Source organism: Ailuropoda melanoleuca, chromosome 3, assembly GCF_002007445.2.
Source record: "Ailuropoda melanoleuca isolate Jingjing chromosome 3, ASM200744v2, whole genome shotgun sequence".
Classification (NCBI taxonomy): domain Eukaryota; kingdom Metazoa; phylum Chordata; class Mammalia; order Carnivora; family Ursidae; genus Ailuropoda; species Ailuropoda melanoleuca.
Window position 1 is genome coordinate 3,723,973 of NC_048220.1, and position 25,546 is coordinate 3,749,518.

Here is a 25,546-nt window from a genome sequence, read left to right on the forward strand (position 1 = left end):
GAAAGAATCTCAAGTCGGCTCTGTGCTCACTGTATCTCACAACGCGGGAGATCATGACCTGAGCCGAAATCGAGAGTCATACGCTTAACTGCTTCACCAACTGAGCCACCCCAGGCGCCCCATGAAATTTTTATTGTTCTTTTCATTAAGCATAAAGCATTCTTTTCAGATGCCTTCTGCTTTTAGCCACAATAACTCAAACACGTGGAAATAAAGACCACCCAAATGAGAACAAGGACTATATATCTAGAGCTGGCTATAGAAAAGGAGTCAGCCTTTTGCTGACTTGCGTTTGGCAGAAGCTCAAAGGTAGAGGAGTGGGGAAGCCTTAGCGTGAAAACAAGGGAAGGCTTCAGGTGTGCTCTGATTGGAGGCTGTTGGCCTGGAAGGGAAAGCTGGCTGACTAGAAGGGTGTCTTTTGTGTTGGTGTGAGGAGCGTAAGCCGCTTTCTCTGGTTGGTCCTGAGACAAAGAGGGAAGTGCAAAATATAGGGAAATTGGTAGTTATTGACCAAGTCCTGTCTGCTCTAAAGGTTGTAGTTTAGCTTGGGGGATTGGGGGTTGGTTGCTATGGAGGCTGTCATATGTGGTCTGGTCAGACTCCGTTTGTAAATTCAGCCTCTCAAACATGTTTTTAAAGATTTATTTGAGAGAGCACACAAGAAAGCGAACGGGGGGGGGGGCAGAAGAAAAGGGGGGCTCGATCCCAGGACCCCAGGATCATGACCTGAGAAGTCAGACGCTTAACTAACTGACCCACCCAGGCAGCCCTCTAACATTTTTTAAACTACTTTTTTTTTTCTAATATATGCTATCGTGCAAAATTGGAAAATAAAAACAATTTTAAGTCATCTATAACCATAACCTTCCCCGCCCTCCCCCGTCCCTGGAAATAAATAATGCCTAACTGAAATTATGTACTCTTTGTAACTTCTTTTATTTCTATCAATACACATGCCAGCATTTGCACGTCAAGCTCAGATTCTCAGTAATGGACCTGACATGATGGCCCATTTTGAGTTACAGTAAGCAACCATTCTTTAGCACATCCATTTCCATTTTCCTATTAAACGTCAGTGAACACTCGTATATAAATAATAAATCTGGGTGAGTCAGATTATTTTCTTAGCGTAAGGGTAATTGCCAGATCGTTTTCCATTATGGTTTTTCCATTTTACCCTTCCACCAGAATCCTGTAAGCGTTCCTCTCACCGCATCTTGTCAGGATCGGGTGTTCTAACAAGATGGTTTATGTGATGGGCACGTGGAACGTATCGGCGGGCTGGCGGGCTGGAGTTAGTTAGGGTCCCAGTACGGCTGGGACAGAAGGGGTCCTGCCCCTCCACCTTCCAGAGTGGGTCGCGGTGGGGCTTTCTCGGGGGGCGGGGGCTGCAGGAGGGGCTGGTTTCGTTCACAGCAGCTTCCCGTCTCCGCCTCGCTCTCCGGGAAGCGTGGGGCTGGGGAGCCACCCTCCCGGGATCCCCGGTTCCGCAGCCCTCGGGGATCAGGCTCAAAGGTTACCAAAGAGCGCCTCCGCCCAGAGGTCCCGCAAACTCCAAGCCCGGAGCCCCAGGGGCTGCGCCGGAGCGGGGAGGAGCCCTCCCGCTCCCTGTCTGCGACTAGAAGCAGCAGCCTTTGGCCGCACCGGGAGCAACGGCTGGAGGCCCTGCCCTTGCAACTTCCATCTTCCCAGCGAGCCCCAGCGGAGACGCGGGCTTAGAACGACACCGGCGTCGGCCCGGTCCAGACGGCGAGTCCGAGACCAGGCTGACGCAAACCCCAAGCAACGCCCGACCCGGCTGCAGGCCGAGGGCCTGAACCTGCCGTCACAGGAACCCCAGCTGACCGCCGAGAGGCTCGGCGGACTAGAGTAGCCGGAACGCGTTGGGGGGGCGGAGCTGGGGCGGGCTGAAGCGCAGAGCGCACGCGCACGCGCGGCGGCGCCGGCGTCTAGAGGACCCTGAACGCGCGCGGGAGACTAAGCCCGGGCGGACAGGAGTACCGGGCGCATGCGCAGCGGTGACGGCGCCCGAAATGGCTCCCCCTCAGCGGTTTCGGGTGCTGCGGTGCTGCAGTTGTCGCCTCTTCCAGGCGCACCAGGTGGGGTGGGCACCGGCCTCCCCCTCCTCCGGGCGTGGGGAGTGCGGGCGGGCAGGACTTGGCGGGGCCGCGGGCGGCTGGGGCTCCTCCCCGTGCCTTGCCCGCAGGCGCGGGCGCCGTCTCGTGCGGTTGCTTGGGTCTCCCTGACGCCCGGACTCGTGACGTTGGCTGGCCCGGAGGACTGGGCTTTGATATCTCTTCATAACGTCATTCTGGGCTTTTTTAAAGTTTTTGGCGTGGTGGTTACAAGATTCGTAGAAACCAGGGGGAATGGTTTCTGCGGAGGCGGCCTCGTGACTTCTTGCAGATAGTTGGGAAAAGCAGGTTGAGGATAGCCTCTCCCCAAGTGTCTCTTTCTTAATTTAACTGCTAGGGAGATGACAGTTTTTAAAACTGAGACACGACTGGGCGTGCCTTACTGTCCATCCCTTCGCTGTGTGCTGTCTCCATCCGCGTGATGAGGGACTGTTGCCCAGACGGTAAACAACCCGTGCGTGGAGTGTTTTAAACAGGGTAATTGGTATTTCCAAAACGTACAGCTTCTCTGACTTTCAAGATGCAAGATACGGGATGTCACTTAACCTGTTTTTTCCTGAATTGCATGTCATCTTCCTGCTTGATGTCACCTAACACTGCCGTGGAACGTATCTACTTCTGACAGTTCTCTCTTCCCCCCCAGTTACCTGCTAATCTGCTGTGCCCTGAAAAAGATAACATGAAACTTCTTCAAAATGAATGTTTAAAAGTCAGATGCTGAGTATGCCCCTGTAAACTTGCTGAGACCCTAAGGGCTATCTGGGGGCTCAGAAATTGTTTTTACTTACTTCACTTTTTGGACTGTGCTTTAGGAGTTGAGATTAAATGGAAATCATTTCCATTTTAAAATTATTACACAGATGTAATGTAGTGTGTACTCTCACGGTCATTTTCAGCTATGAAAAGTGATTTGAAACTGAAAGGAGAAAAGAGTTAACAGTAATTGCAGATGTGACAATTTCACACATCCCATTTAATTTCAACAACCTCTGGATTAGGTATGTATCATTCTCATTTTACAGAGATGAGAATACAGAAATCCAGAGAAGTCAAGGGGTCTGTCTGATAAATGGCAGATCCAAGGCTGTCTGATTGCAAAGATCCTGTTATCCCATATAGTCCCTCTCCAGACTCCAGACCCCCAGAGCTAGCCAGTTACTGTGTGTCCTTCCAGACCTTTTTTTTTTTTAAATGCATTTCTTACTTGCAGACGTACCCATACAAAGCAGTATTTTTATGGTGTTCGAAGACAGATACTAGGGAATTAGAATTGCTGAATCGTAGGGTATGCCCACAGAAATTTGTAATAGGTGCTGCTTGTGCTCCTTAGAACACTTTTGGGTTTTTCACCAAAAAAACTTGATGGTTTTTGTATTAGAATCATACTCATATTAATTTTGATAAATCAACCCAGGCACCTTTCTGATGTTAAGCATGTTACTTCATCCCATTTTTGGTGTCCCTTGATAAAACTTTCTTTGTTGCTGTTGTAAATGGACTCTTCCATTACCTTCTCTAACTACATACTTGCTTATATAAAGTCTCCATTAACTTTTGAAACTATATTAACTTTGTACTCAGCCCCTCTATATTAGATTGTCTTACTGTTTTTAGTAGTTTTTCATTTGATTTTCTTGAATTTTCAGGTAAAAAAAATCATATCTGTAAATAACAATAAATTTTTTCCTCCTCTCCAGTTTTCATACCTCTTACTGCTTTTTCTTTTCCAATTCCATTGGCAGAAAAATAACAATGGTTGAGTAGTAATGGGGATTTTTGGCTTGTTCTTGATTTTCATGGGAGTGCTGGTAGTGATTTTCCAGTTTTGGAGCTGAACGTAAGGTATTTTATCATGTTAAGAGAGAACCCATCCAGTTAGATTTATCAAGAATTTAAATTAAATGTTGTGGAAGTAGTAGTGATCTACTTTGTTTCATATGGACAGCCAGTTTTCCCAGCACCATTTATTAAATAGTCTGTTTTTCCCTCCTAAAATGCCACCATTATAGTATACTAGCTTTTTTACATATATGTTGGTTTGTTTTTAGCCTTTTATTCTTCTCCATTTGTCTTTTAAAATCATTATTTTTGATTCAGTTCCACGTGTTTTAAATAATCATCTAAGCGAGATTTCTGGAATGTTTCACTGTAGGAGAAAAAGAGTCTCAAGTGGACATGCAAAGCTTGTGGAGAGAAGCAGTCATTTTTGCGGGTGAGTCCTGAGAAACAGGGCGTCTAATAGCCATGCCAGACAGCAGGTGGGACCCAGCCCTGCAGAAGCGTGTTTCTGTGGAGTCCCGGCATTCCAGTATTGGGACCAAGTTCCCTAGATCTAGAACGTCTGCTCCCTGGGTTCCTGTTCCTTCAGGAAGTGAAAAGGTTGGAGCAGTGCCTCGAAAGGTTCCTTCATTGTTTATTCAGCCTGCAAGTATTTATTGAGTACTTTCTGTGTGCCGGCCCAGGAGAAACAAGGGAAGGCAAAGCTTTGTCGTTCTTGCCCTCACAGATCTGCTCCCGTGGAAGAGAAACGGATGCGCACACATGGGTCACTTAAAACTAGACTGAGCAAATGCAAGGAAAATGCAGGGCCTGTCAGGAGCTGCGGGCGGTCAGACCCAGCCGGGTGGGCGTGTGTTGGTGCATGCAGCGTGTGGGCGAGTGAGGCCATCAGGAGATGCTCGGGACAGAGTGTGGACTGATGGAAGCTCAGGGGAAAAGCTTCCGTTCTTTTCAGGTGGAGACGTGTTGCCCCACCTCATCTCTTTACTACCACAAGCTGCCCTGCACCCTTTGCCTCGCTGAGCCCCTCGTTCACCTGCTCTGGCCCTTGATCCCGCCTCTCCCGCCTCAGCTCCTCGTTCTCCTCCTTCAGCCGTAAGGCCTTTCCTTTCAGACCTTGAAACAGTCCAGACGTGCTGCAGTCTGATGGCCTCTGTGCTCACTGTTGGGGCTTCGCCCTGCTCTTCTCATTATCCTGGTTTAGGTGTTACATCAAGTGTGTTTACATGAGTGTATCCCACAAGAGTAGAAGCCTTGCCTGTTTTGCTTACCGATACAGCCGTTCGCCTAGCACGGTGCCTGGCACAGAAGGTGCTCCCTCAGTACCTATTTGTTGAATCAGGAAATGACCGGTCCCACGGTGACTGGCATTTAGGTTGGTTTCCGTTTTCACTGTTACGAATAACTCTACAGTGAAGCTTCCTACAAAGACCTCTTTCTTCACTAGACCGATTATCTCCTTAGGACAGATTTCTAGAAGTTAAATTGCTATTTCAAAGGATATCTTTTGACCAAGGTTCTTTTAGTTGAAAATAGAAAAAAAAAAAAAACAACTCTTCAGAATGGCTTCAGCAAAATTTAAAAAAATATATACTGGCAAGGTAATGGGGTATCTTGGGGAATGCAAGGGAGGAGTTTCATCCCCGAGCCCTTGGAGGACCAGCCCCGAGAACTGCAGAGCTGCAGACAATGCAGGCTTCATCTTTTCCCGCCCTTCTCTTCCCTGCACCCACCTTCTCGCTACATCTTCCTTCCCCTCTCCCTGCTTCCTGTTCTTTCCCTCCTCTCTCTCCCCAGATAGTTCACAGTGATATACTCCATTCACAGACCACAGACTCTCACTTCAAGCCAGCTAGAGTCACTGAGTCCCAATTAATAAACTGGGAGAAGCGATCTGATTGGCCCCATTGACCCAGATGTCCACGTCTGGTCGAGCCAGTGGGAGTAGGGACAATCATAGCTGCTGAAGCCCATCCCGAGATTGGGTCTCTGAAGACAGGATGCTGGCTCATGAGCTAATGACTGCTGCTTGTTTTCAGTGTCAGCATGTGTTTCTAAATTCTCCTGGAGGAGGCGCCGCCTTCCACTCTTGCCTCCGTGCAGGTGCAGTGGTTCATGGCTTATGGTAGATGAGGCCACAGTGAGAAGTAGACAAAACGAAACGAAACGGTGATAGCCTCACACAATAGAAGCTGTCTCTCTTGCTCTTGAAACAGTCCTGGGAGGGATTGAGATTAACAGGGCAGCCGTCCTTGGTGCGATCATTCAGGGACCCAGATCCCTTTATCTCCAGGGTCTCTTACTCCCCGAAGCCTGTCTCCTGCTGCCTGCAGTCACCAAAGGGCAAGAGCCTGAAGGAGTGACACAGGAGGCTTTTAGGGGTCAGGCCTGCAAGGGGCTCACATCTCACTAGAAAGAACCTAATCTCATGGCCACCCCTGACTGCAAGGAAGTCTAGAAAACGTCGTCCAGTTTGTGCCCAGATGAGGGAAGGAGGATTTTAGCATTCGGCTGTGGTCCCCGCCGTGCTGGCGAGCATACACCCTGCCATTTATGCCAGATGTCGAGTAACGTCTTGCAGAGCCTTGCCATTCCATTCTTCAGTTCTCTCTCCCGTTCTCACTTGAACTTACCCCAGCTGGGCTTTTATTCCCCACAGTGCAGTAAAATGGCTCCTGTCAAAGTCATCGGTGCTCTCCATTTGCTAAAAACAGTAGTGAGTTCTCAGTCCTCCAGGGACTTGACCTATTGGCAGCGTCTGTCACAGTTTGTCATTTCCTCCCTCTCAAACGCTGTGTTCACTTGGATTTCCAGTCATCCCACTCCTAGTTCCCCTGCTGTCTCTCTGGCTGTGTTTCAGTCCTCTTGGCTCGCCAACTTCTAAACGTGAGAATTGCTCTGGTACTCAGTTTGTTGGCCTCACTCCCTTAGTGGTCTGAGAGGAGATCATCTGACAGTTCTGGGATGTCTGTCTCAGACCCCAGGCCCAGCCCTGAACCGCCCCTTCAGCTCTCTACTGGTTCTCTGACAGGCATCCAGAAACCCCCTTTCCAAATGGAAGGCCTCGCTCCCCCCGCCCACCTGCTGTCCCGCAGTCCGCCCCATCATGTACGTGCCAAGTCCCTTGTTAGTTGTTTGGGCTAAAAACCTGGAAGTCATCCGTGACTCCTCTTTTTTTTAAACACTCTTCATCCAGTCCGTCAGCAAATTTTGTCCGCTCTGCTTTGAGGATGCACCCCGACTGACCACGTGTTACTACAGTGGTCTGAGCCACACCGCTGTTTGCAGCAACTTCCTGCCAGCCCACCAGTTGCTGCCGGACAGTCTGTCCTCAGCACCACAGCCTGAGGTCCTGCTGAACTGTGTGCGGGGCCAAGCCACTCTCCCCAGCCTTCCAGGTTAGAGCAAAATCCCTTGGTCCTACAGACAGGGCCAAGTGTGCCTGGTACGAAATGGAAATGGGAGGCCCCTTGTTCAAAAGCAGGGGTAAAAGCTGTGAAAGGTACTAAAATATTAAGCTTTTCCTTTCTTCCCTGGTCTCTCTTGACTCCTCATAATGTTTTTTATTTACTGTGGAATGTCTTCCTAAGTTAAGAAAAACCAGTATTTTAAATCATTAGCGTGAATTCTGCCATTGGTATAGCGCAGCACCAGTTCAAAACATAAGCAGCGTTTAGTCCGTACGCAGAATAATATAAGAACATTTACCATATATGCAGGATCATCCAAATTGCCCTACTTGTATTTGGAGCTCAAACATGCCTACGTATTTCGCTGTTACCAGAACAGTGGAAACGCTCCACAAAATTAATTCAACTGTTTTTTCCACTTACTAATATGCCCACATTCTCCCCACGCTCTTGCCCATCAGCTCCCTGATGCATAAGAAGGACTGAGAGGGAAAGGAACAAGGGTCTCCCTGTCTTGCCTTTTCCTTCCATGTCATCGTTTTCAGCATAAGTGACCCGCTGTTCTAGGCAAGTAATAAGAATAAAAAAAGATATGATAGGGTTCCTTGGTTGTTCATGTATGTTTAGAACACCCTTGCATTTTATCTGCATCTGAAGCAAGTTCTTGTTCCAGTGGAAAGCCTGGCCTCTCAGGCTGTGGGTGTCCCCACATACTCAGGCATAGAGAGCAAACACTTAACATCTACACTCGGACTCTCAGTGAACACTCCCACGTGTTTGTTGTGAGTCCACTGGAATCCTGTGCTCCTGGGTCATTGAGTGTGCCGTATGCAAATGATGCGACAAGGAACAATGGACATATATAGTGTGTGTATCTCTGCTTACAGACAGGATCCATTGTCCCACCAGACTTCCCTTATACAACACAAGCTCAAAGGTAAGATTATTAAGAATTCCAAATAAAAAATAAACCAAAAAAATGTTTTCAAGATGACGACAGCAGAACAGGTCTCATGCCCATGAGGCTGAACTTTGCCTGTGGTAGGGACTACACTCAAACCTCATCTCCTACCATTTTCCCCCAGACCACTTCGCTCTAGCTATGTGGCCTCCTTACGGTTCCTCCAAAGTGCCCGGCTCAGAGTCCTTGCTCTCATGTCCATTTCATTGCTTCTGCCGAATGCTTTCCCTGAGGTATCTACACGGCTTTGGCCCTCATATCTTCCTGTTTTGTGCTCAGATGTCACCTTAGTGATCTATTCCCTGAAAACCCTATAAAAATTGTCTACTCTGTCCTCACTCTACCCCTTTCATTGCCTTATTTTTCTGGGTGGTGCATCTCATCATCTGATGGCTACATAGTTGACTTACATGTTTATTGTCTGTCTCCTCTCACTAGAATATACACTCCGCAATGACAGTGATTTTTGTCCACTCCTGTATTGTATTGTCCTTACCTAGTCCAGGGGCCTGGCACATAATAAGTTGCTCCATAAATATTGTTAAACGAATGATTGCTAAGTGGGGAAAAAAAAGAGTACTTCATTTTATTTTATGTTCCTTTGATTATCAGTGAATACTAAGTATCATATTGTGTGTTTATTGGTGGTTCCTGTTACTTCTCTTCCAAATTTCTTATTCAGGTTCATTAAGCATTTAGTGTGGGGTTTGGGGCTGGGTTTGTCTTTGATATGTAGAGTTCTGAGTGCTAGAAGGACAGCCAGATAGCCCAGAACTGTTCGTTCCTGGGACTGTTAGTTTGTAAATAAATTACTCCAGAAGCGGTGGTTAGTCATCAGGTTTTCTACATGGTGCTTCTCGGCCTTTCAAAGTACAGCTTTCCCCTTCCTGAGGTATAGCACTAATGGATCTGTTAATCAGCATTCTGTCAACACTTTTTAAACTTACTATTTTTTTGTGTGTTTTTCAGACTTATGGTGATGGCTCTGGTGCTGACTGTAGACGCCACGTCCAAAAATTAAATCTGCTGCAGGGACAGATTTCAGAGATGTCACTCAGGTATAGTTGTTTGAGAAGGGCATGGTTATCTTATCCTGCCCTGTGTTTACCTCGAGCAGTTAGTGGAAGTATAAGATGGAGAAATCCCTTAGATTTCCATATGGTGATTAGTTCCCCTGAATGGTCTTCCCATTGAAAATAACTAAAAATGTTAACTAGTGTTTTGAGTACACTGATGAGATGGGAAGGAAGTAAATGAATATCAGAAGTCAAAAATAAAGCAGAAGCCAAAATCCAGAGAGTAAGTACCCAGGCTGCTGAGGTCATTGAAGCCTAGTGCTGTGGAGCTTCTGTTTAGATGTCTGGGAGGGGTGCGGGCGACAGAGACAAGGCTGAGGGCCTGTTCAGTCTGGGAGGGTCAGTAGGAGACCACCACATAAAGCTGAGTCCCCAAAATACTACACCCTCAGTGGATGAACAAATGAACTAGAAATGCACCCTCTCTGCCACAGAGAGCATGTTGACCTTGGCATTGGCTGAGGAGGGGAACTATCTCTCTAGGTTTTTATAAACGCAAGAAAGCTGGCACATGGCTTTTCAGCCTTTTACGTGTGCTGTGTGAAAAGCCTCAAGCTGAGAATTTATTTTTAAATTGTCCAGGGAAGCAGAGGTAAATGCAGCTCCTCTGAAGCATACATCTTCAGCCCAGACCTGCAAGAATTTCCACAGATAAAGTTCCAAGAAACGTATACTCAGTTAAAAACCATTAAACACTCAAGGGGGTACGTCACCATGAGCAAAAGACAACAGAAACAACCGACAGAAAAGTGAGACACGCAAAGACTTCAGAATACAGAATGTATATTTAATACATGTAATGAGATAAAAGGGTTGATAATCTAAAAAGCAAAGGACGTCAGGCCACCTGGCTGGCTCAGTCAGTACAGCATGCACCTTTTGATCCCAGGGTCATGAATTCAAGCCCTACATTGTGGGTAGAGTGCAAACAAAAAGGAAAAAAAATCCAAAGGACTTTTAAAAATGACCAAGTAGGTTTGACAAAGAACCAAAAAGAGTTTATAGAAATGAAAAGTATAATCATTGAAATTAAAAATTCAATGGACAGGTTAAGCATTAAATGTAGCTGAAGAGAGAATCAATGAAATGGAAGTTAAATATGAAGAAAGTATTTACAATGCAACACAAAAATAAAAAGATGGAAAATGTGCGTTGAGAAACATGGAAGCTACAGGGAAGGGTTCCAGCAAGAGAGAATAAAGAAAGTGGGGCAAAGGCAGTATTTGAAGAGCATTTTCCAGAATCAAAGGCTTACATTCTTAGATTTAGGAAACAAATCTCAAACTGGACAAAGTCATTAGTTTATTTGCAAACAACATGGTTGTATATATAGGAAATTCTGAGGAACCTCTACAAAGGCTACTAGAGCTAATATTTTACCAAGGTCACAAGGATACAAGGTCAACATACAGGGTTTCATGGGTGGCTCAGTTGGTTAAGCATTTGACTTCAGCTCAGGTCGTGATCTCGGGGTCCTGGGATCGAGCCGTGTGTAGGGCTCCACGCTCAGTGGAGAGTCTGCTTCTCCCTGCCCCACTCCCTCTGCCCCTCCCCCCACTTGTGCACTCTCTCTCTCTTCCTCATATAAATAAATACTAAAAAGTCAACATACAAAATTAAATTATTTCTATATAAACACTTGAGCGATTGGAAAATGATTTTTTAAATCAAATACCATTGAGAACAGCATCAAAAAATTAAATACTTAGGGATGAATATAACAAAAAATGTACAGATCTATTCAGTAAAAACAGCAAAACATTGCTGAGAGAAATTAAAGAAGGGCTAAATTAATGAAGAGATGCGATATGTTCATGGATTGGAAAACTCAGTATCATGAAGATTTCGGTTTATCCTTAGTTGGTAGAGACAACTTAATCCAAATTCCAGTGGGTTGTTTTTTTTTTTTTGTAGAAATTGACAAACATCCTAAAATTTATACAGAAATGCAGGTACCTAGAATTACCAGGACAATTTTGATAAGAATGGAGCTGGAGGACTCCCACAGCCTGATTTCAAGACCGACTATAATGCTGCAGTAATAGAGACAGTGTGACACTGGTGAAAGGCTAGATGTATAGATAAATCGGAAGGTAAATGGATGAACAAGTTGCGGTTTTTTCATGCAGTGGGATGCTTCAGCATTCAAAACAACACGGGCAGATCTCAAAAACATTGCTAAGTGAGAGAAACCAGACACAAACGACTCCATGCTGTAGGGACCAGTGGTTTTCTGGGGGAAAGGAGAATTGCTTCTAAAGGCACATATGAGAACTTTCGGGGGTGACAAAAACTTTCCATATCTTCTTGTCCATTTGATTTTAATCAAAAAATTTTTTCTAGGATGCCTGGGTGGCTCAGTTCGTTGGGCATCTGCCTTTGGCTCAGGTCATGATCTCAGGGTCCTGGGATCGAGTCCCACATCAGGCTCTCTGCTCAGCGGGGAGTCAGCTTCACTCACTCTCCCTCTGCTCTCTCGCTCATTCAAATAAATAAATAAAATCTTTAAAAAAATAAACATTTTTTCTAGATCTTGATTGGATGATAGTTTCAAAGATAAAATTCATCAAAGCTCATCTAACTATACACTGAAATTTTAGCATATGTCATACCTTAATTTTTGAGGTTAAAAAAAAACCCTGCCCTTAGACACAGCAACATACTGAAATCAGAACACAGAAGACAAAGGGAAGAGCTGAAAAGTAACTGGAGAGAAGAGAGATCGCCTACAAGGAACAGCAGAACTTTAAAGAGAGAAGACAGGCTGGTATCTTCAGACTGTTGAGAGCTGTCCTTTATTGATGGAGCTGGGCTCGTGAATCAGAAAGGTGAGCGGAGTTCTGGCCAGTAGCTGGTAGGACACCACTCACATGAACGCTGGGTTATCAGCCGTGTGGCTGGGTAGGTGTTGCACTTGCATGCTCTCGTTGCCTCTTTGTAATCGCCCTGTGAGGATCATTGACTTCTCTGTACAGATGAAGAAACTGAAGTGTAGACGCCCACATTCGGTAGCTCAGTAGAGCGAGGTCCTGTTTGATGGTGCGATGTAACCACGCTGGCCGACGCGGGTGGGCCTGGCTTTGCTCCAGCCTCCTGCTCTGGCACAGTAAGTGTTCTCACGGCCAATCAGTCCTCTTGGAGGCCACGGAGGCCCTGGTTCTTGTTCATGTGGTGAGAGAGCCCTGCTGCACCTGGGAGGCTGGCGGAAGTCACTGTGACATACACAATGCCTCTCCTCTCATTAGGGTTGAGGTAGAACTCTGAGGATTTGTATAACTCTGTGCAGTGGAGACCTCGCCGTGGCCTATGGGAGGGACGCTGTGCTACGAGGCTTCCGCTGACATTAGTCTATCTGTATCCCAGGCCCTCAGCAAGTCACGGGCACATATCTCTTTCATCTTCATAGTCACCCACGCTGTCTTGTCCCCACTTGTGGATGAGGGAACTGGGGTACAGTGATGATCCCAAAGTCACACTGTGACGGCCAGTCATTGGCAAAGCCAGGATGCAAACATGGGTCTGTCTAGGTTAAGAGTCGGCCCCTTCTGCCCTGTGTCACCTTTCCTATTGATGGAGGGCTCAACCAGCCGCAATCTGAAGAGCAAATGGTCCCCCCCAACCCAGGCCCTTCTGAACCGTTAAAAGATCATCGGTTACAGCACAACAGACATAAGATCCTGAGATCCCCAGAGCAGTCCTTGGTATCCGTTGTCAAGTATTCACATCCCGCTGTCCCCATCTCCTTGCCCTCCGTCTCCCTGGTCATTTCACTCAGGACACCTCTGCAATCTTTCACTAAGGTCTCTGGAAGAACCTGTACCCCTTGGTGAAGAGGAGAATGCGGGGCCCGGGCAGGCTGAGTGTGAGAGTGTGCAGGTAAGTGTGTCCCCGGGGGGGGGGGTTCCATTTACTCATTTGTTGGTCTTTTGTGCAGCAAATGCTATCGATAACAGACACTTGGCTTAAAGCTGCGGGGAACACAAAAAGGAGTAAACCCACCCATTTCGTGAGGGTGGGGACAGCCGTGTGTAGCGATGATTACAGGACTCTGAAAAGGGCGTTGTCTCTGGCCGGGGAACTCCTCTGAACTTGGCTGGAACTTTACCTCCTCCCGTGTCTCCCCTTGGCCCCGTGGCACTCTGGGCACAGCTTGGCTGGGAAAGAGATGCTGTTCCCGAGTCCCTGGCCTTCGTGTTCCCTTTCTCCAGACCGAGCCTCCCGGCGGGGCTCCCGTCCAGTGTTCTGCCCCAGTGCCCAGTGACGTAGGTGCTCAGACCGTGTTGGGTGGGCAGTGTGTGTCAGAGCTTGAGCGACTGAGGTGGTGACACCGTGGGTACATGGAACACTGTGTCCTGCCAGGGATGGGGGAGCGTAAAAGCTGTCAGAGGCTGCCCGCCTCTGCTCAGAACCGCATTGGCAACATCCTCCCTCTGCCGCTGGCCCGTCGTGTTTTGATTATAAGCGGGAGCATTGCGCATACGCCACTTCAACACAGCAGCTCTCACGGAGTTGGTGCTGTGCTTCCAGCTCTGTCGGCTGCGGGACTCCATTTTACATCATCACAATGACGAGAAATCCCGGTTCGCGCCCTGGAGTTCCCCTCGTCCTTTTTCCCTTGCTGTAGAGTTTGCACTGATGCCCGGTATCTACAGAATATAGTGGGGGTACCAATATTTATCCCATGATGACTGGGCACATAGATTATTTCCAGATTTTCGCTACGGTGAGTGTTCGCTGTGATTCATGTCACTTTGATGAGCCTCTTTGTGCCTTTGTCTTCCTTTGGGACCCCTCGGTCAGGGAGCGTGGACATCTGGAAAGTTCCTTGATGAGTCGTGTCCTGCAGCTTTCCCAAGCTCTGTGCCAGTGTTCAAGGTCCCCAGCACACCTCAGGACGTCCGTCTCCCCATTACCCTACCCCCATGATATGCCTTTTCTAGTGCCAGGGCGGGTGTGGATCCCGAGAATAAACTTACTTCCCAATCCCATAGGAAAAACCGCAGTCCTCAGAGAGCCGCTGGCTGAGGTATCTGGAAAGAGACTCGAAAGAGCTGGGGATGGAAGGAGGAGGAGTGTGTTTCGAGAGACCGTCCTTGTCCAGGACAGAGAAGCCAGAGCCTCCCTTCAACACAGGCCTGCCTAGAAAAAGGTGCCGAGCTAGTCACTCATCCAGCCATCGGCCGGTCCACACGGTGCCTCACAGAAGGGGGGAGTGGTGAGCGGCCTCCGGCAGCCAGCAGCGTGGGAGAAGCCAGGGTGGCGCTAGTCGGAGGTACCAGCACCACCAAGCCCTCCTTGGCCTTGCCAGGTGCCAGGTGCTGCCATGCAGCTGTCAGGGTTGGGCAGGATGCCAGCACACGCACCTTTTAGGGTGCCCACTTCCTGTGACAGCACACAAAGGGAAATGCGGCCAGACTAGCTTGCGGTGCTGGGAGCTCGTAGCCTACAGCAGGGAAGACCTGACCTTTTGTAGGTCTCTTCTGTAGACTTACTCTGCATTTCAGTGAGTCTTCTGAGACGTTATCTTTTCTAGATCCAGGGTGGCCCTACAGGGCAAGTGATACTTGGAGGTAGATTCCAATTCAGGTAAGAACTTTCTAGCAACTACAAGCTCTGGGAGAAATGGACTGCCTTGGATGTTGTCAGGCAGCCTGCTGTTGGCAGTGGCGCAGAAGCTGAGCGGTCACACAGGTGGGAAGCTGTATGGGAGGACAAGGTCCCTACCTGTGCTGGGGTGACCCCCAAGTCAGGATCGGGACCCTGTGTGGTGGTAGGACTGGATTCCTGACAGTGCTTTCTCTCCGCCAGGACATGGAGCCAGAGCACGATCCAGCCTCCACACAGCCCTGAGGTCCAGAACCTGGGTGATTCTGAGGTTACCTTGGAGCCCCAGAAGGTCAGTGATTGAGGACAGAGTTTCTCTTCTGGTCCCAGGAACCATGAAACACACGTAGAATTGTTTACCACCCAAGTGTGCCGTCTGCTCTGACTTAAGCCATCCCCTTTCCCTGGCCTGACCGTTTCCCTGCCATGCCCAGTCTCCCAGTGATGGGAGCTCCTGGGCAAGAGGAAGCTTGATGCCTTGGAACCAACCAGGGTTGATAAGTAGGGCTTTTCTGAGTCAGGACCACTCTCTTCCCTCATCATGGTATGGCGAGTCTTGGTCAGACTACCCCGCATGGGACCTGCCCCGGACTCCTGAGGAACCGTTCCAGCCTCGCCTTTGCTTACCCACCTTCACTCCTTTCGCACCGAGGCACTGACTTCATCTCAGATCTGCTCTTGTGCTCTTTATGTTTAATAGTGAAGTGCGGTTGACATACAGTGGTGGATTAGTGTCAGGTGGTATGTTAGTTTCACACAGTGATTTGGCAGTTCAGCACGTGAATCCATGCTCACCGTGGCAGTCGTCCTCTGTCAGCATACGTTTTACAGTGTTATTGACTACTCCCTGTGCTATATTTTTCATCTCTTTGACTTACTTTTCACTGGGAGTTTGTACCTCTTTTTTTTTTTTTTAAGATTTTCTTATTTATTTATGTGACAGAGAGACAGCCAGCGAGAGAGGGAACACAGCAGGGGAGTGGGAGAGGAAGAAGCAGGCTCCCAGCCGAGGAGGAGCCTGATGTGGGACTCGATCTCGGAACGCCGGGATCACGCCCTGAGTCGAAGGCAGATGCTTAACGACTGTGCTACCCAGGCACCCCGGGAGTTTGTACCTCTTAATCCCCTTCACCTGTTTTGCCCATCCCCTCATCCCCTTCCCCTTGGGCAGCCACCGGTTCTCTGTATTTATGAGTTCTTTTTTATGCCTGAGAAATACTCTGCCATGTGGATATGTACCACATCTTCTTTTTCCACTCACCCATCGGTGGACATGAGGGCCGCTTCCATACCTTGGCTATTGCAAGTAACGCTGCAGTAAACATAGGGGTGCATAGAGCTTTTCAAACTAGCATTTTTGCTTTCTTCGGGTAAACATCCAGTCATGAAATTACTGGATCATATGGTATTGGTATTTTTAATTTTTTGAAGAAATTCCATACACTTTCCCACAGTGGCTGCACCAATTTACATTCCCCCCAACAGTGCACGAGGGTTCCCTTTCTCCACATCTTCCCCAATACTTGTTATTTCTTGTCTTTTCGATACTACCCATTCTGACAGGTGTGAGGTGATATCTCGTTGTGGTTTTGATGTGTATTTCCCTGATGATGAGTGACGTTGAGCATCTTTTCATGTCTGTTAGCCATCAGTATGTCTTCTTTGGAATAATCTATATTTGGGTCCTCTGCCCGTCTTTTAATTGGATTATTTGGGGGTTTGGTGTTGAGTTGTATTGTAAGTTCTTTATATATTAAGGGTATTAACCCCTTTCAGATACATCATTTATACCTTCTTCCATTAGGTATGTTGTCTGTTCATTTTGTTACTGGCTTCCTTCACTGGCAAAAGCTTTGTATTTTTATGTCCTCCCAGTATTTTATTTTATTTTTTTTAAAGATTTTATTTATTTATTTGACAGAGATAGAGACAGCCAGTGAGAGAGGAACACAAGCAGGGGGAGTGGGAGAGGAAGAAGCAGGCTCACAGCAGAGGAGCCTGATGTGGGGCTCGATCCCACAACGCCAGGATCACGCCCTGAGCCGAAGGCAGACGCTTAACCGCTGTGCCACCCAGGCGCCCCTCAGTATTTTATTTATTTATTTTTTAAAAAGATTTTATTTATTTATTCAACAGAGATAGAGACAGCCAGCGAGAGAGGGAACACAAGTAGAGGGAGTGGGAGAGGAAGAAGCAGGGTCATAGCAGAGGAGCCTGATGTGGGGCTTGATCCCATAATGCCGGGATCACGCCCTGAGCCAAAGGCAGACACTTAACCGCTGTGCCACCCAGGTGCTCCTCAGTATTTTATTTTTGCTTTTGTTTCCCCTGCCTGAGGAGCCATAACCATAAATACGTTGTAAGGCCAATGTCTAGTAGCTTACTGGCTATGTTTTCTTTTAGGAGTTTTATGGTTTCAGGTCTCACATTTAGATCTTTAATCCATTTTCAGTTTATTTTTTCATATAGTGTAAGAAAATGGTCCAGTTTTCCCACTACCTTTCATTGAAGAGACTGTCTTTTCTCCATTTTATATTCTTTCCTCCTTTGTCCGTGATTATCTGGCCATATAATTGTGGGTTTATTTCTGGACTTTCTATTCTGTTCCATTGATCTGTGTGTCTGTTTTTGTGCCAGTACCATACTGCCTTTGTAGTATATCTTGAAATCTGGGATTATACCTACAGACTTTTTCTTTCTTGAGTTTGCTTTTGCTATTCAGGGTCTTTTGGATTCCTTACAAATTTAAGGATTATTTTTTCTAGTTGTGTGAAAAATAGTATTGGTATTTTCATGTGGATCGCACTGAATTTCGTAGATTGTTTAGGGTAGTATGGACCTGTTAACAGTAGTGATCCTTCCGATCCATGAGCATGGTTTATCTTTCCATTTGTGTCCTCTTCAGTTTCTTTCATCAGTGTCTTACAGTTTTCAGAGCACAGGCCTTTCACCTCCTGGGTTAAATTTATTCCTAAGAATTTTATTCTTTTTTTTTTAAGATTTTATTTATTTATTTGAGAGAGGAGATAGCGAGAGAGAGCACGAGCAGGGACAGGGAGAGGGAGAAGCAGACTCCCCGCTGAGCAGGGAGCCCGGCAGGGCTCGATCCCAGGACCCCAGGATCATGACCTGAGCCAAAGGCACTGAACTGGCTAAGCCACCCAGGCATCCCTTTTCTTTCTTTTCTTTTCCTTTTTTTTTTTTTTTTTTTTTTTTGGTTTTGTTATTAGTGTATAGAAACACAACAGATTTCTACATACTCATTTTGTAACTTTACTGAAGTTTATCATTTATCAGTTCTAATAGTTTTTAGGTGGAGTCTTCAGGGTTTTCTATATAAAGTACCACGTCACCTGTAAATAGGGACAGTTTTACTTCTTCCTTACCAATTTGGATGCCGTTTATTCCTTTTCCTTGTCTGATTGCTGTGATAGGACTTCCAGTGCTATATCGAATAAAAGTAGTGAGAGTAGACAGCCTTGTCTTGTTCCTGATCTTAGAGAAAAGCTTTCACTTTTGTACCATTTAGTATGGCATCAACTGTGGGTTTGACATATATGGCCTTTATTATGTTGAAGTATGTTTCCTCTAAACCTGTTTTGTTGAGAGTTTTTTATCATGAATAGATGCTGTATTTTGCCAGATGCTTTTTATGCATCTGTTGGGACGACTATATGGTTTTTATCCTTCATCTTGTTGATGCGATGTGTCACATTGATTTGGGAATATTGAATGACGCTGGTGTGCCTGGAATAAATCCTACTTGATCGTAGTGAGTGAGCCTTCTAACGTATCGCTAAATTTGGCTTACTAAGATTTTGTTGATGATTTTTGCGTCTGTGTTCATCAGGGATTTTGGTTGTATGTTTTCTTTTTTGTAGCACCTTTGTCTGGGTAATGCTGATAGAAGGCTCATAGAATGAATTTAGAAATTTTCTTTCCTCTTCTATTTTTTGGAATAGCTTAAAGAAAATAGGTATTAAGTCTTTAAATGTTTGCTAGAATTCACCTGTGAAGCCTTCTGGTCCTGGACTTTGGTTTGTTGGGAATTTTTTTATTACAAATTCTATTTCATTACTAATAATTGGTCTGTTCAAATTTTCTATTTCTTCCTGATTTGGTTTTGAAAGGTTGTGTTTCCAGGAGTTAATGTAATGCTTCTAGGCTTTCCAATTTGTTAGCATATAATTTTCCATAGTAGTCTTTTACAGTCCTTTGTATTTCTGTGGTGATGGTTGCTACCTCTCCTCTTTTATTTCTGATCTTGTGTATTTGAGTTTTCTTGATGAGTCTAGCTGAAGATTTACCAATTTTATCTTTTCAGAGAACCAGGTCTTGGTTTCACTTGTCTTTCCTATTGTTTTCTTAGTCTCTTTTTCCTTTCTTTCTTTTTTTTTTTTTTTTAAGATTTTATTTATTTATTTATTTGAGAGAGAGAGAGAGACAGCCAGTGAGAGAGGGAACACAGGCAGGGGGAGCAGGAGAGGAAGAAACAGGCTCCCAGTGGATGAGCCCGATGTGGGGCTCGATCCCAGGACTCCAGGATCACGCCCTGAGCCAAAGGCGGACATTTAACGACTGAGCCACCCAGGCGCCCCTTTTTTTCCTTTATTTCTGCTCTAATTAATTTTAAGTCCTTTCTTCTACTAACTTTGGGCTTTCTTCTTTTTCTGTAGTTCCTTTAGGGTAAGATTAGATTGAGATTTTTATTCTCTTTTTTCTTAAGATTTTATTTATTTTTTTATTTGTTTGAGAGAGAGAGAGAGAGAGAAATGAGCAGGGGCAGAGGGAGAGGGAGAAGCAGACTCCCCATTGCTGGGAGCCTGACACAGGTCTCCATCCCAGGACCCTGAGATCATGACCTGAGTCGAAGGCAGATGCTTAACAGACTCAGCCACCCAGGCACCTGAGATTTTTATTGTTTTTGTGGGAGGCCTATATTGCTATAAACTTCTCTCTTAAAACTGCTTTTCCTGCATCCCAAAGATTTTGGACCATTGTGTTTCATTCATTTCTCTCCGTGTATGTTTTGCTTTCCTCTTTGATTTCTTGGTCAACCCACTGGTTGTTTAGTAACATGTTGTTAGCCTCCATGTGTTTGTGGTTTTTCCAGTTTTTTCCTTGTAATTGATTTCTATTTCATACAATGTGGTTGGAAAAGGTGTTTGATATGATGTCAGTCTTCTTTAATTCATTAAGACTTGTTTTGTAGCCTAACATGTGATCTATCCTGGAAATAGTTCTGTGCGTACTTGAAAAGAATGCGTATTCTGCTTTTTTTGATGGAATGTTCTACGTACATCTGCTAAGTACGTCTGGTTTAATGTGTCCTTCAAAGCCACTATTTCCTTATTGACTTTCTGTGTGGATAATCTGTCCATTGATGTAAGTGAGGTGTGAAAGTCCCCTACAATTACTGTATTACTGTCAACTTCTCCCTCTTGGTCTGTTAATATTTACTTTATGTGTTTAGGTGCTCCTCCTATGTTGGGTGCATAGATATTTACAATTGTTAAATCCTTTTGTTGGACTGATCCCTTTATCGTTATGCAATGCCCTTGTCTCTTGTTACAGTCTTTGTCTTAAAGTCTACTTTTTCTGATGTAAGTATTGCTACCCCAGCTTTCTTTTCACTTCCATTTACATGGTGTATCTTTTCCTATCCCTTCCCTTTCAGTCTGTCTTTAGGTCTGAAGTGAGTCTTGTAGGCAGCACATAGATGGGTTTTGTTTTTTTTTATCCATTCAGTCACCCCGTACCTTTTGATTGGAGCAGTCAATTTAAAATCATTATTGAGGGGCGCCTGGGTGGCACAGCGGTTAAGCGTCTGCCTTCGGCTCAGGGCGTGATCCCGGCGTTGCGGGATCGAGCCCCACATCAGGCTCTTCTGCTATGGGCCTGCTTCTTCCTCTCCCACTCCCCCTGCTTGTGTTCCCTCTCTCGCTGGCTGTCTCTATCTCTGTCGTATAAATAAATAAAATCTTTAAAAAATAAATAAATAAATAAATAAATAAATAAATAAATAAATAAATAAAATCATTATTGATAGTATGTGTTTATTGCCGTTTTGTTGTTCCTGGTTGTTCTGTAGTTCTTCTCTGTTCCTTTCATTAGTGTTGTGCTTAAGTTCCTTTCTACTCTTCGTGCATCTGTTATAGGTGGGGGTTTTTTAGCATTCTTATTTATTTATTTTAGAGCATGTGCAGGGGTGGAGGGAGAGGAGGAGAGAGAGAATATCAAGCAGACTCCCTGCTGAATGCGGAGTCCAACATGGGGTTTAGTCCCACAACCCTGGGATCACAACCTGAGCCAAAATCAAGAGTTGGACACTTAATCTGAGTCACCCAGGCGTCCCAGTTTGTTGTTGTTGTTGTTGTCTTGTAACTATCATAGATTTTGGATCTGTGGTCACCGTTGGGTTCATAGAGAACAACTGCTCTATGTATAGTAGTCCATATAAAGTTCATGGCCGCCTAAGTTCAAACACTTTCTAAAAGCAATAAATTGTTACACCCCCTCCACGTTTTATGTATATGCTGGTCCATTTTACATCTTCTTTGTGTGTGTGCCTTGACTAATATTTGTAGATATAATTGATTTTACTGCTTTTGCATTTTAATTTCCATAGGGGTTCATAAGTGATTAACCTAACCCCCTACCTTTACTATATGTTTGCTTTTACCTATCAGATTTTTTCCCTTCATAATTTTCTTCCAGTTATGGACTTTTCTTTCCAGTTAAAGAAGTTCCTTTAACATTTCTTATAAGGTTGATTTAGTGGTGATGAACTCCTTTGAATTTTGTCTGGGAAACTGTTTAGCTTTCTTTCAGTTCTAAATGATGGTCTTGGGGCGCCTGGGTGGCACAGCGGTTAAGCGTCTGCCTTCAGCTCAGGGCGTGATCCCGGCGTTACGGGATCGGGCCCCACATCGGGCTCCTCCGCTATGAGCCTGCTTCTTCCTCTCCCACTCCCCCTGCTTGTGCTTCCTCTCTCGCTGGCTGTCTCTATCTCTGTCAAATAAAGAAATAAAATCTTCAAAAAATAAAAAAATAAAAATAAATGATGGTCTTACCAGGTAGAATATTCTTGACTGTGGGTTTTTCCTTTCAGCACTTTGTGTCATGCCACTGTCTTCCGGCCTGCAAAGTTTCTGCTGAAAGTCAGCATATAACCTTAAGGCGTTTCCCTCGTGTGTATGTTTGCTTTCTCTGGTTGCTTTTCAGATTTTCTCTGATTTTGCCATCTTCATTATTTGTCCTATATGGGAATCATTTGTTTGGGGCTCTCTGTGCCTCCTGGTCCTGGATATCTGCTTCCTTCCCCAGCTTAGGGAGGTTTTTAGAGCTGTTGTTTCTTCAGATAAATTTTCTGTCCTTTTGGGACCCCTGTAATGTGAGTGTTAACAAAGCTTGCTGATGTCTTAGGGATCCTCTAACCTAGTCTCATTTTTTATTATTCTTTTTGCTGTTCAGCGTGTTTGCTTTCCATTACCCTGTCTTCCAGGTCGCTGATTGGTTCTTCCACATCCTCTAATCGGTGCCGATTCCCTCTAGTGTATTTTTTATCATTTTTATCTCTTTGTTGACAGTCTCACCGAGTTCACCCACTTATCTCTCAAGTTCAGCAAGTATCTCTTACTTATCTCTTACCATTACTTTGAACTCTTTATCCAGCATATTGCTTATTTGCATTTTGTTTAGCTCTTTTTCTGCAGTTTTGTCTTGTTCTTTCATTTGGGACGTGGTCCTCTGTCTCCTCATTTTGTCTGATTTTGTTTGTTTCTATATATTAGGTCAGCCCTGTCTCCTCCTCTTACAAATAGTGGCCTTATGGAGAAGTGTTCCTGGCTGCCCTGTAGCATAATCCACCACGGTCAGCAGAGCCATGGGGTTGGGTCTAGATGTGTCCCTGTGAGCCGTGTGCCCCCCCTGTTGTGGCTGAGCTGCAGACGCCATGGGCATGCTTGCAGGTGGGGCTGGCCGCAGTGTCCCGCCCCTGCTTTCCCTGGCGCCAGTGCCCGGGGTGTGGTTTGCTTCCTGCACTTCCTAGAGGCCCAGCTGCAACTGCCATGGATTCTTACAAGCAGGGCTGGCCCCTGGCCCGGCCCGCAGTTAGCCGCTGCAACAGCTGTGGGGACACCAGAGCACCGGGCTTGCCCCCTTCCTATCTAGCCAAGAGGCCAGGCGGGCACACTGGTCCCCGCCCCCACCCCCAGGACAGGAGCCACTCTGCAGGGGTGCCTGCCGGGGCGGGCAGGTTGGGTGGAAGGAGACTGCAGGGGTGCTGGCAGAGAGTGCATGGTGCTGGCACAGTAGGTGGAGACGGAACTGGCTCCCGCGAGCCCCACTTGTCCAGGCCGGGGGAGGGCAAGTGAAATGGCGCCCCCACACTTTTGTTCCCAGAGCCGCCTCCGGCAGCTCCCTGCCCCGCCAGCGCACATCCTAAAATTAGTCGATAAACCTTCACATACATACCAGGTGCCTTTTCCGGCTGCTATTTCTGTGCAGTGTTGGGCCGGCTACCTAGCGTGTTGGCTCTTTAAGGGCAGGGACTTGGTGTCCCATCACCCTCCAGCTCTGTGTGTGAGGCCCCAGGTTTTTAGAGCCTGATGTGATACAGGGACTGGTCTTCCCAGTACAGGTCCCCAAGGCCGGGGGTGCCCAGTGTGGGGCCAGTCACCCCAGGGGTTTGGTTCTTGACCACACCCCCACTGCACCTGCCCTTTCTGGTGTGACCGTGCTACAGCCAGCTGTGCAGTCTGTCCTGCCGGCTGCACGGCGTCTTCGGTCAGCTACAGTACGTGTGGTGGGGGCCTTGGGGCATCCGTGGTCCGAGGTAAGCTCAGGCTCCTCCCACCTGCACCCCCAGCACTGCCCGCACCCTGCTGCTCGTTTCTGAGGCCACGCATCCAGCACTCCAGACCCCACTGCACATTCAAGGCTACAGACTGCAGGCTCGGCCTTATTCCATCACAGCAGCCACGGGCACTCAGGCAGAAATCTCTGGGCATCGGTCACCGCCATCCCCACCAAGGCCAAGGTCAGCCTGGCCAGCTTCAAATGGCAGTGCAAAGGTCCGACTTTGATGTGGCCCCTAATAGCTGTGCAGCCCTGAGTCTCCGAGTCGAATAGCGGCAGTGGCTGATGGCCGGGCCCTAGGTTAACGTTTCAGCCGCACCGGCCCGGGGTGGGCTCGCACAGGCACGTGTGAGGAACTCAGGCTGCGCGGTGGGTCAGTGTGGTCACGGCAGGTCGGGGGCAGAGCGGACCCCAAGCCTCCTCCACAGCGCCCTGGGGTCGTGACGCAGGGTCCTGCCTGTCAGTGTGAGCCGTCCTCCGTAGGCACTCAGACCCCAGTTCCGGTGCATCCGGGGTTCCTGAGGGAGAAGGGAGAAGCCAGGCCCCAGGGCTGCGGTCACCTCCTCCTGGGGTCCTCTGCGCGGCCACTTCCACAGCTTCAGCCCCTCCCCACGGTTCTGCAGATACCTTCCCGTCTGCCTGGCAATGAGCAAACAGGATGGAAGGTCTTCACCCCTTTCCAGATGGTCTCAGGCACCTGATTCTAAGGTCCCCGTGGCAGTAGTCTTTTGGAAAGCCTGCTCGTGGGATCTGGTGGAGGAGTGGGGCATTCGTTTGCCCTGCTTTGCTAAACCACCGGATGAAGGCAGGTCGCTAGCCTGCCGGCCCGAGAGCCACTGAGGAGGCAGAAGAGAGAGTGAGAAGTGTGGGAGCCCCGAGGCGGAGAGGAGGAAGCAGTGCGGGCATGGGGACCCTTCCCTCCCGTCCCTTGGTCCTGCGGGGCCACGGGCACTTGTTCTGCACGGAGGACACGGTTCTCTTCTCTCATTTCTGTTGCAGGACTGCGCTGGCCTGGCCGGGAAGGTCAAAGAAGGTGGCAGCCACAAGGACTGGGGCACCGGGGAGCTTTCTTTTCCTCAGGGGGATCCTCCACATCCGGCCCCACAGGTCAGAGCCGTGTCTGCCAAGTGGGAACAATTCCTGCTGCCTCATGGAGATGGCCCACGTGTGGACGTGGAGCCCCCGGTACCCCTGCACAGGGACCCCAAACCAGCCGGGGCAGCACTGGCTGAGCAGGGGACCCTCCACGTCCAGACCTCAAGGGAAGGGCGCCCCGGCAGGCCCCTCGCTGCACCCAAGCTTCCCTGGCCCACACGCTCTCTCACGTCGGGGTCCCAGAGGTCCTGCATGAAGCCCCCCGGACAGCCACAGGACACTGGTCCTCTGGCAAAGGGCAGGCCCCTGGTCACAGGGGTACAGGAACCCCCACTTGTGCGACTGTGTGACCTCTTTAAAACTGGTGAGGACTTTGAAGACGACCTGTGAATTGAAACTAGAGTGTTGCCGACACGGACACGCATTCCATGAGCCCTTCTCCCCTGGACCTCTCGGCCACTGCCAAGGGGGCTCCCCAGTTAGCTTTTAAATAGGACTGGGCGTGGGGGGGGGCACACCTGGGCAGCTCAGCCGGTTAAGCGTCTGCCTTTGGTTCAGGTCATGATTTCAGGGTCCTGGGACCAAGCCCCACAAAAGGCTCCCTGCTCGGGGGGTCTGCTTCTCCCT

General features: G+C 47.5%; 1 protein-coding gene across 2 annotated transcripts; it reads left to right on the forward strand.

Annotated features, from left to right (window-relative positions):
* The first annotated feature begins 1,468 nt into the window (after window positions 1-1,468).
* Window positions 1,469-25,546, forward strand: MRNIP (MRN complex interacting protein). Of its 2 annotated transcripts, XM_002921130.4 has the most exons (7): window positions 1,469-2,099; window positions 4,288-4,347; window positions 9,255-9,343; window positions 13,162-13,237; window positions 14,353-14,510; window positions 15,170-15,257; window positions 24,824-25,546. In XM_002921130.4, exons 1-7 carry the CDS (start codon window positions 2,034-2,036, stop codon window positions 25,307-25,309), a joined length of 1,023 nt encoding a protein of 340 aa, XP_002921176.2. In that variant the 5' UTR covers window positions 1,469-2,033; the 3' UTR covers window positions 25,310-25,546. The 2 variants fall into 2 exon arrangements, with proteins under 2 accessions (XP_002921176.2, XP_034511723.1); XM_034655832.1 differs by lacking the exons at window positions 1,469-2,099; window positions 4,288-4,347 and adding an exon at window positions 8,087-8,261.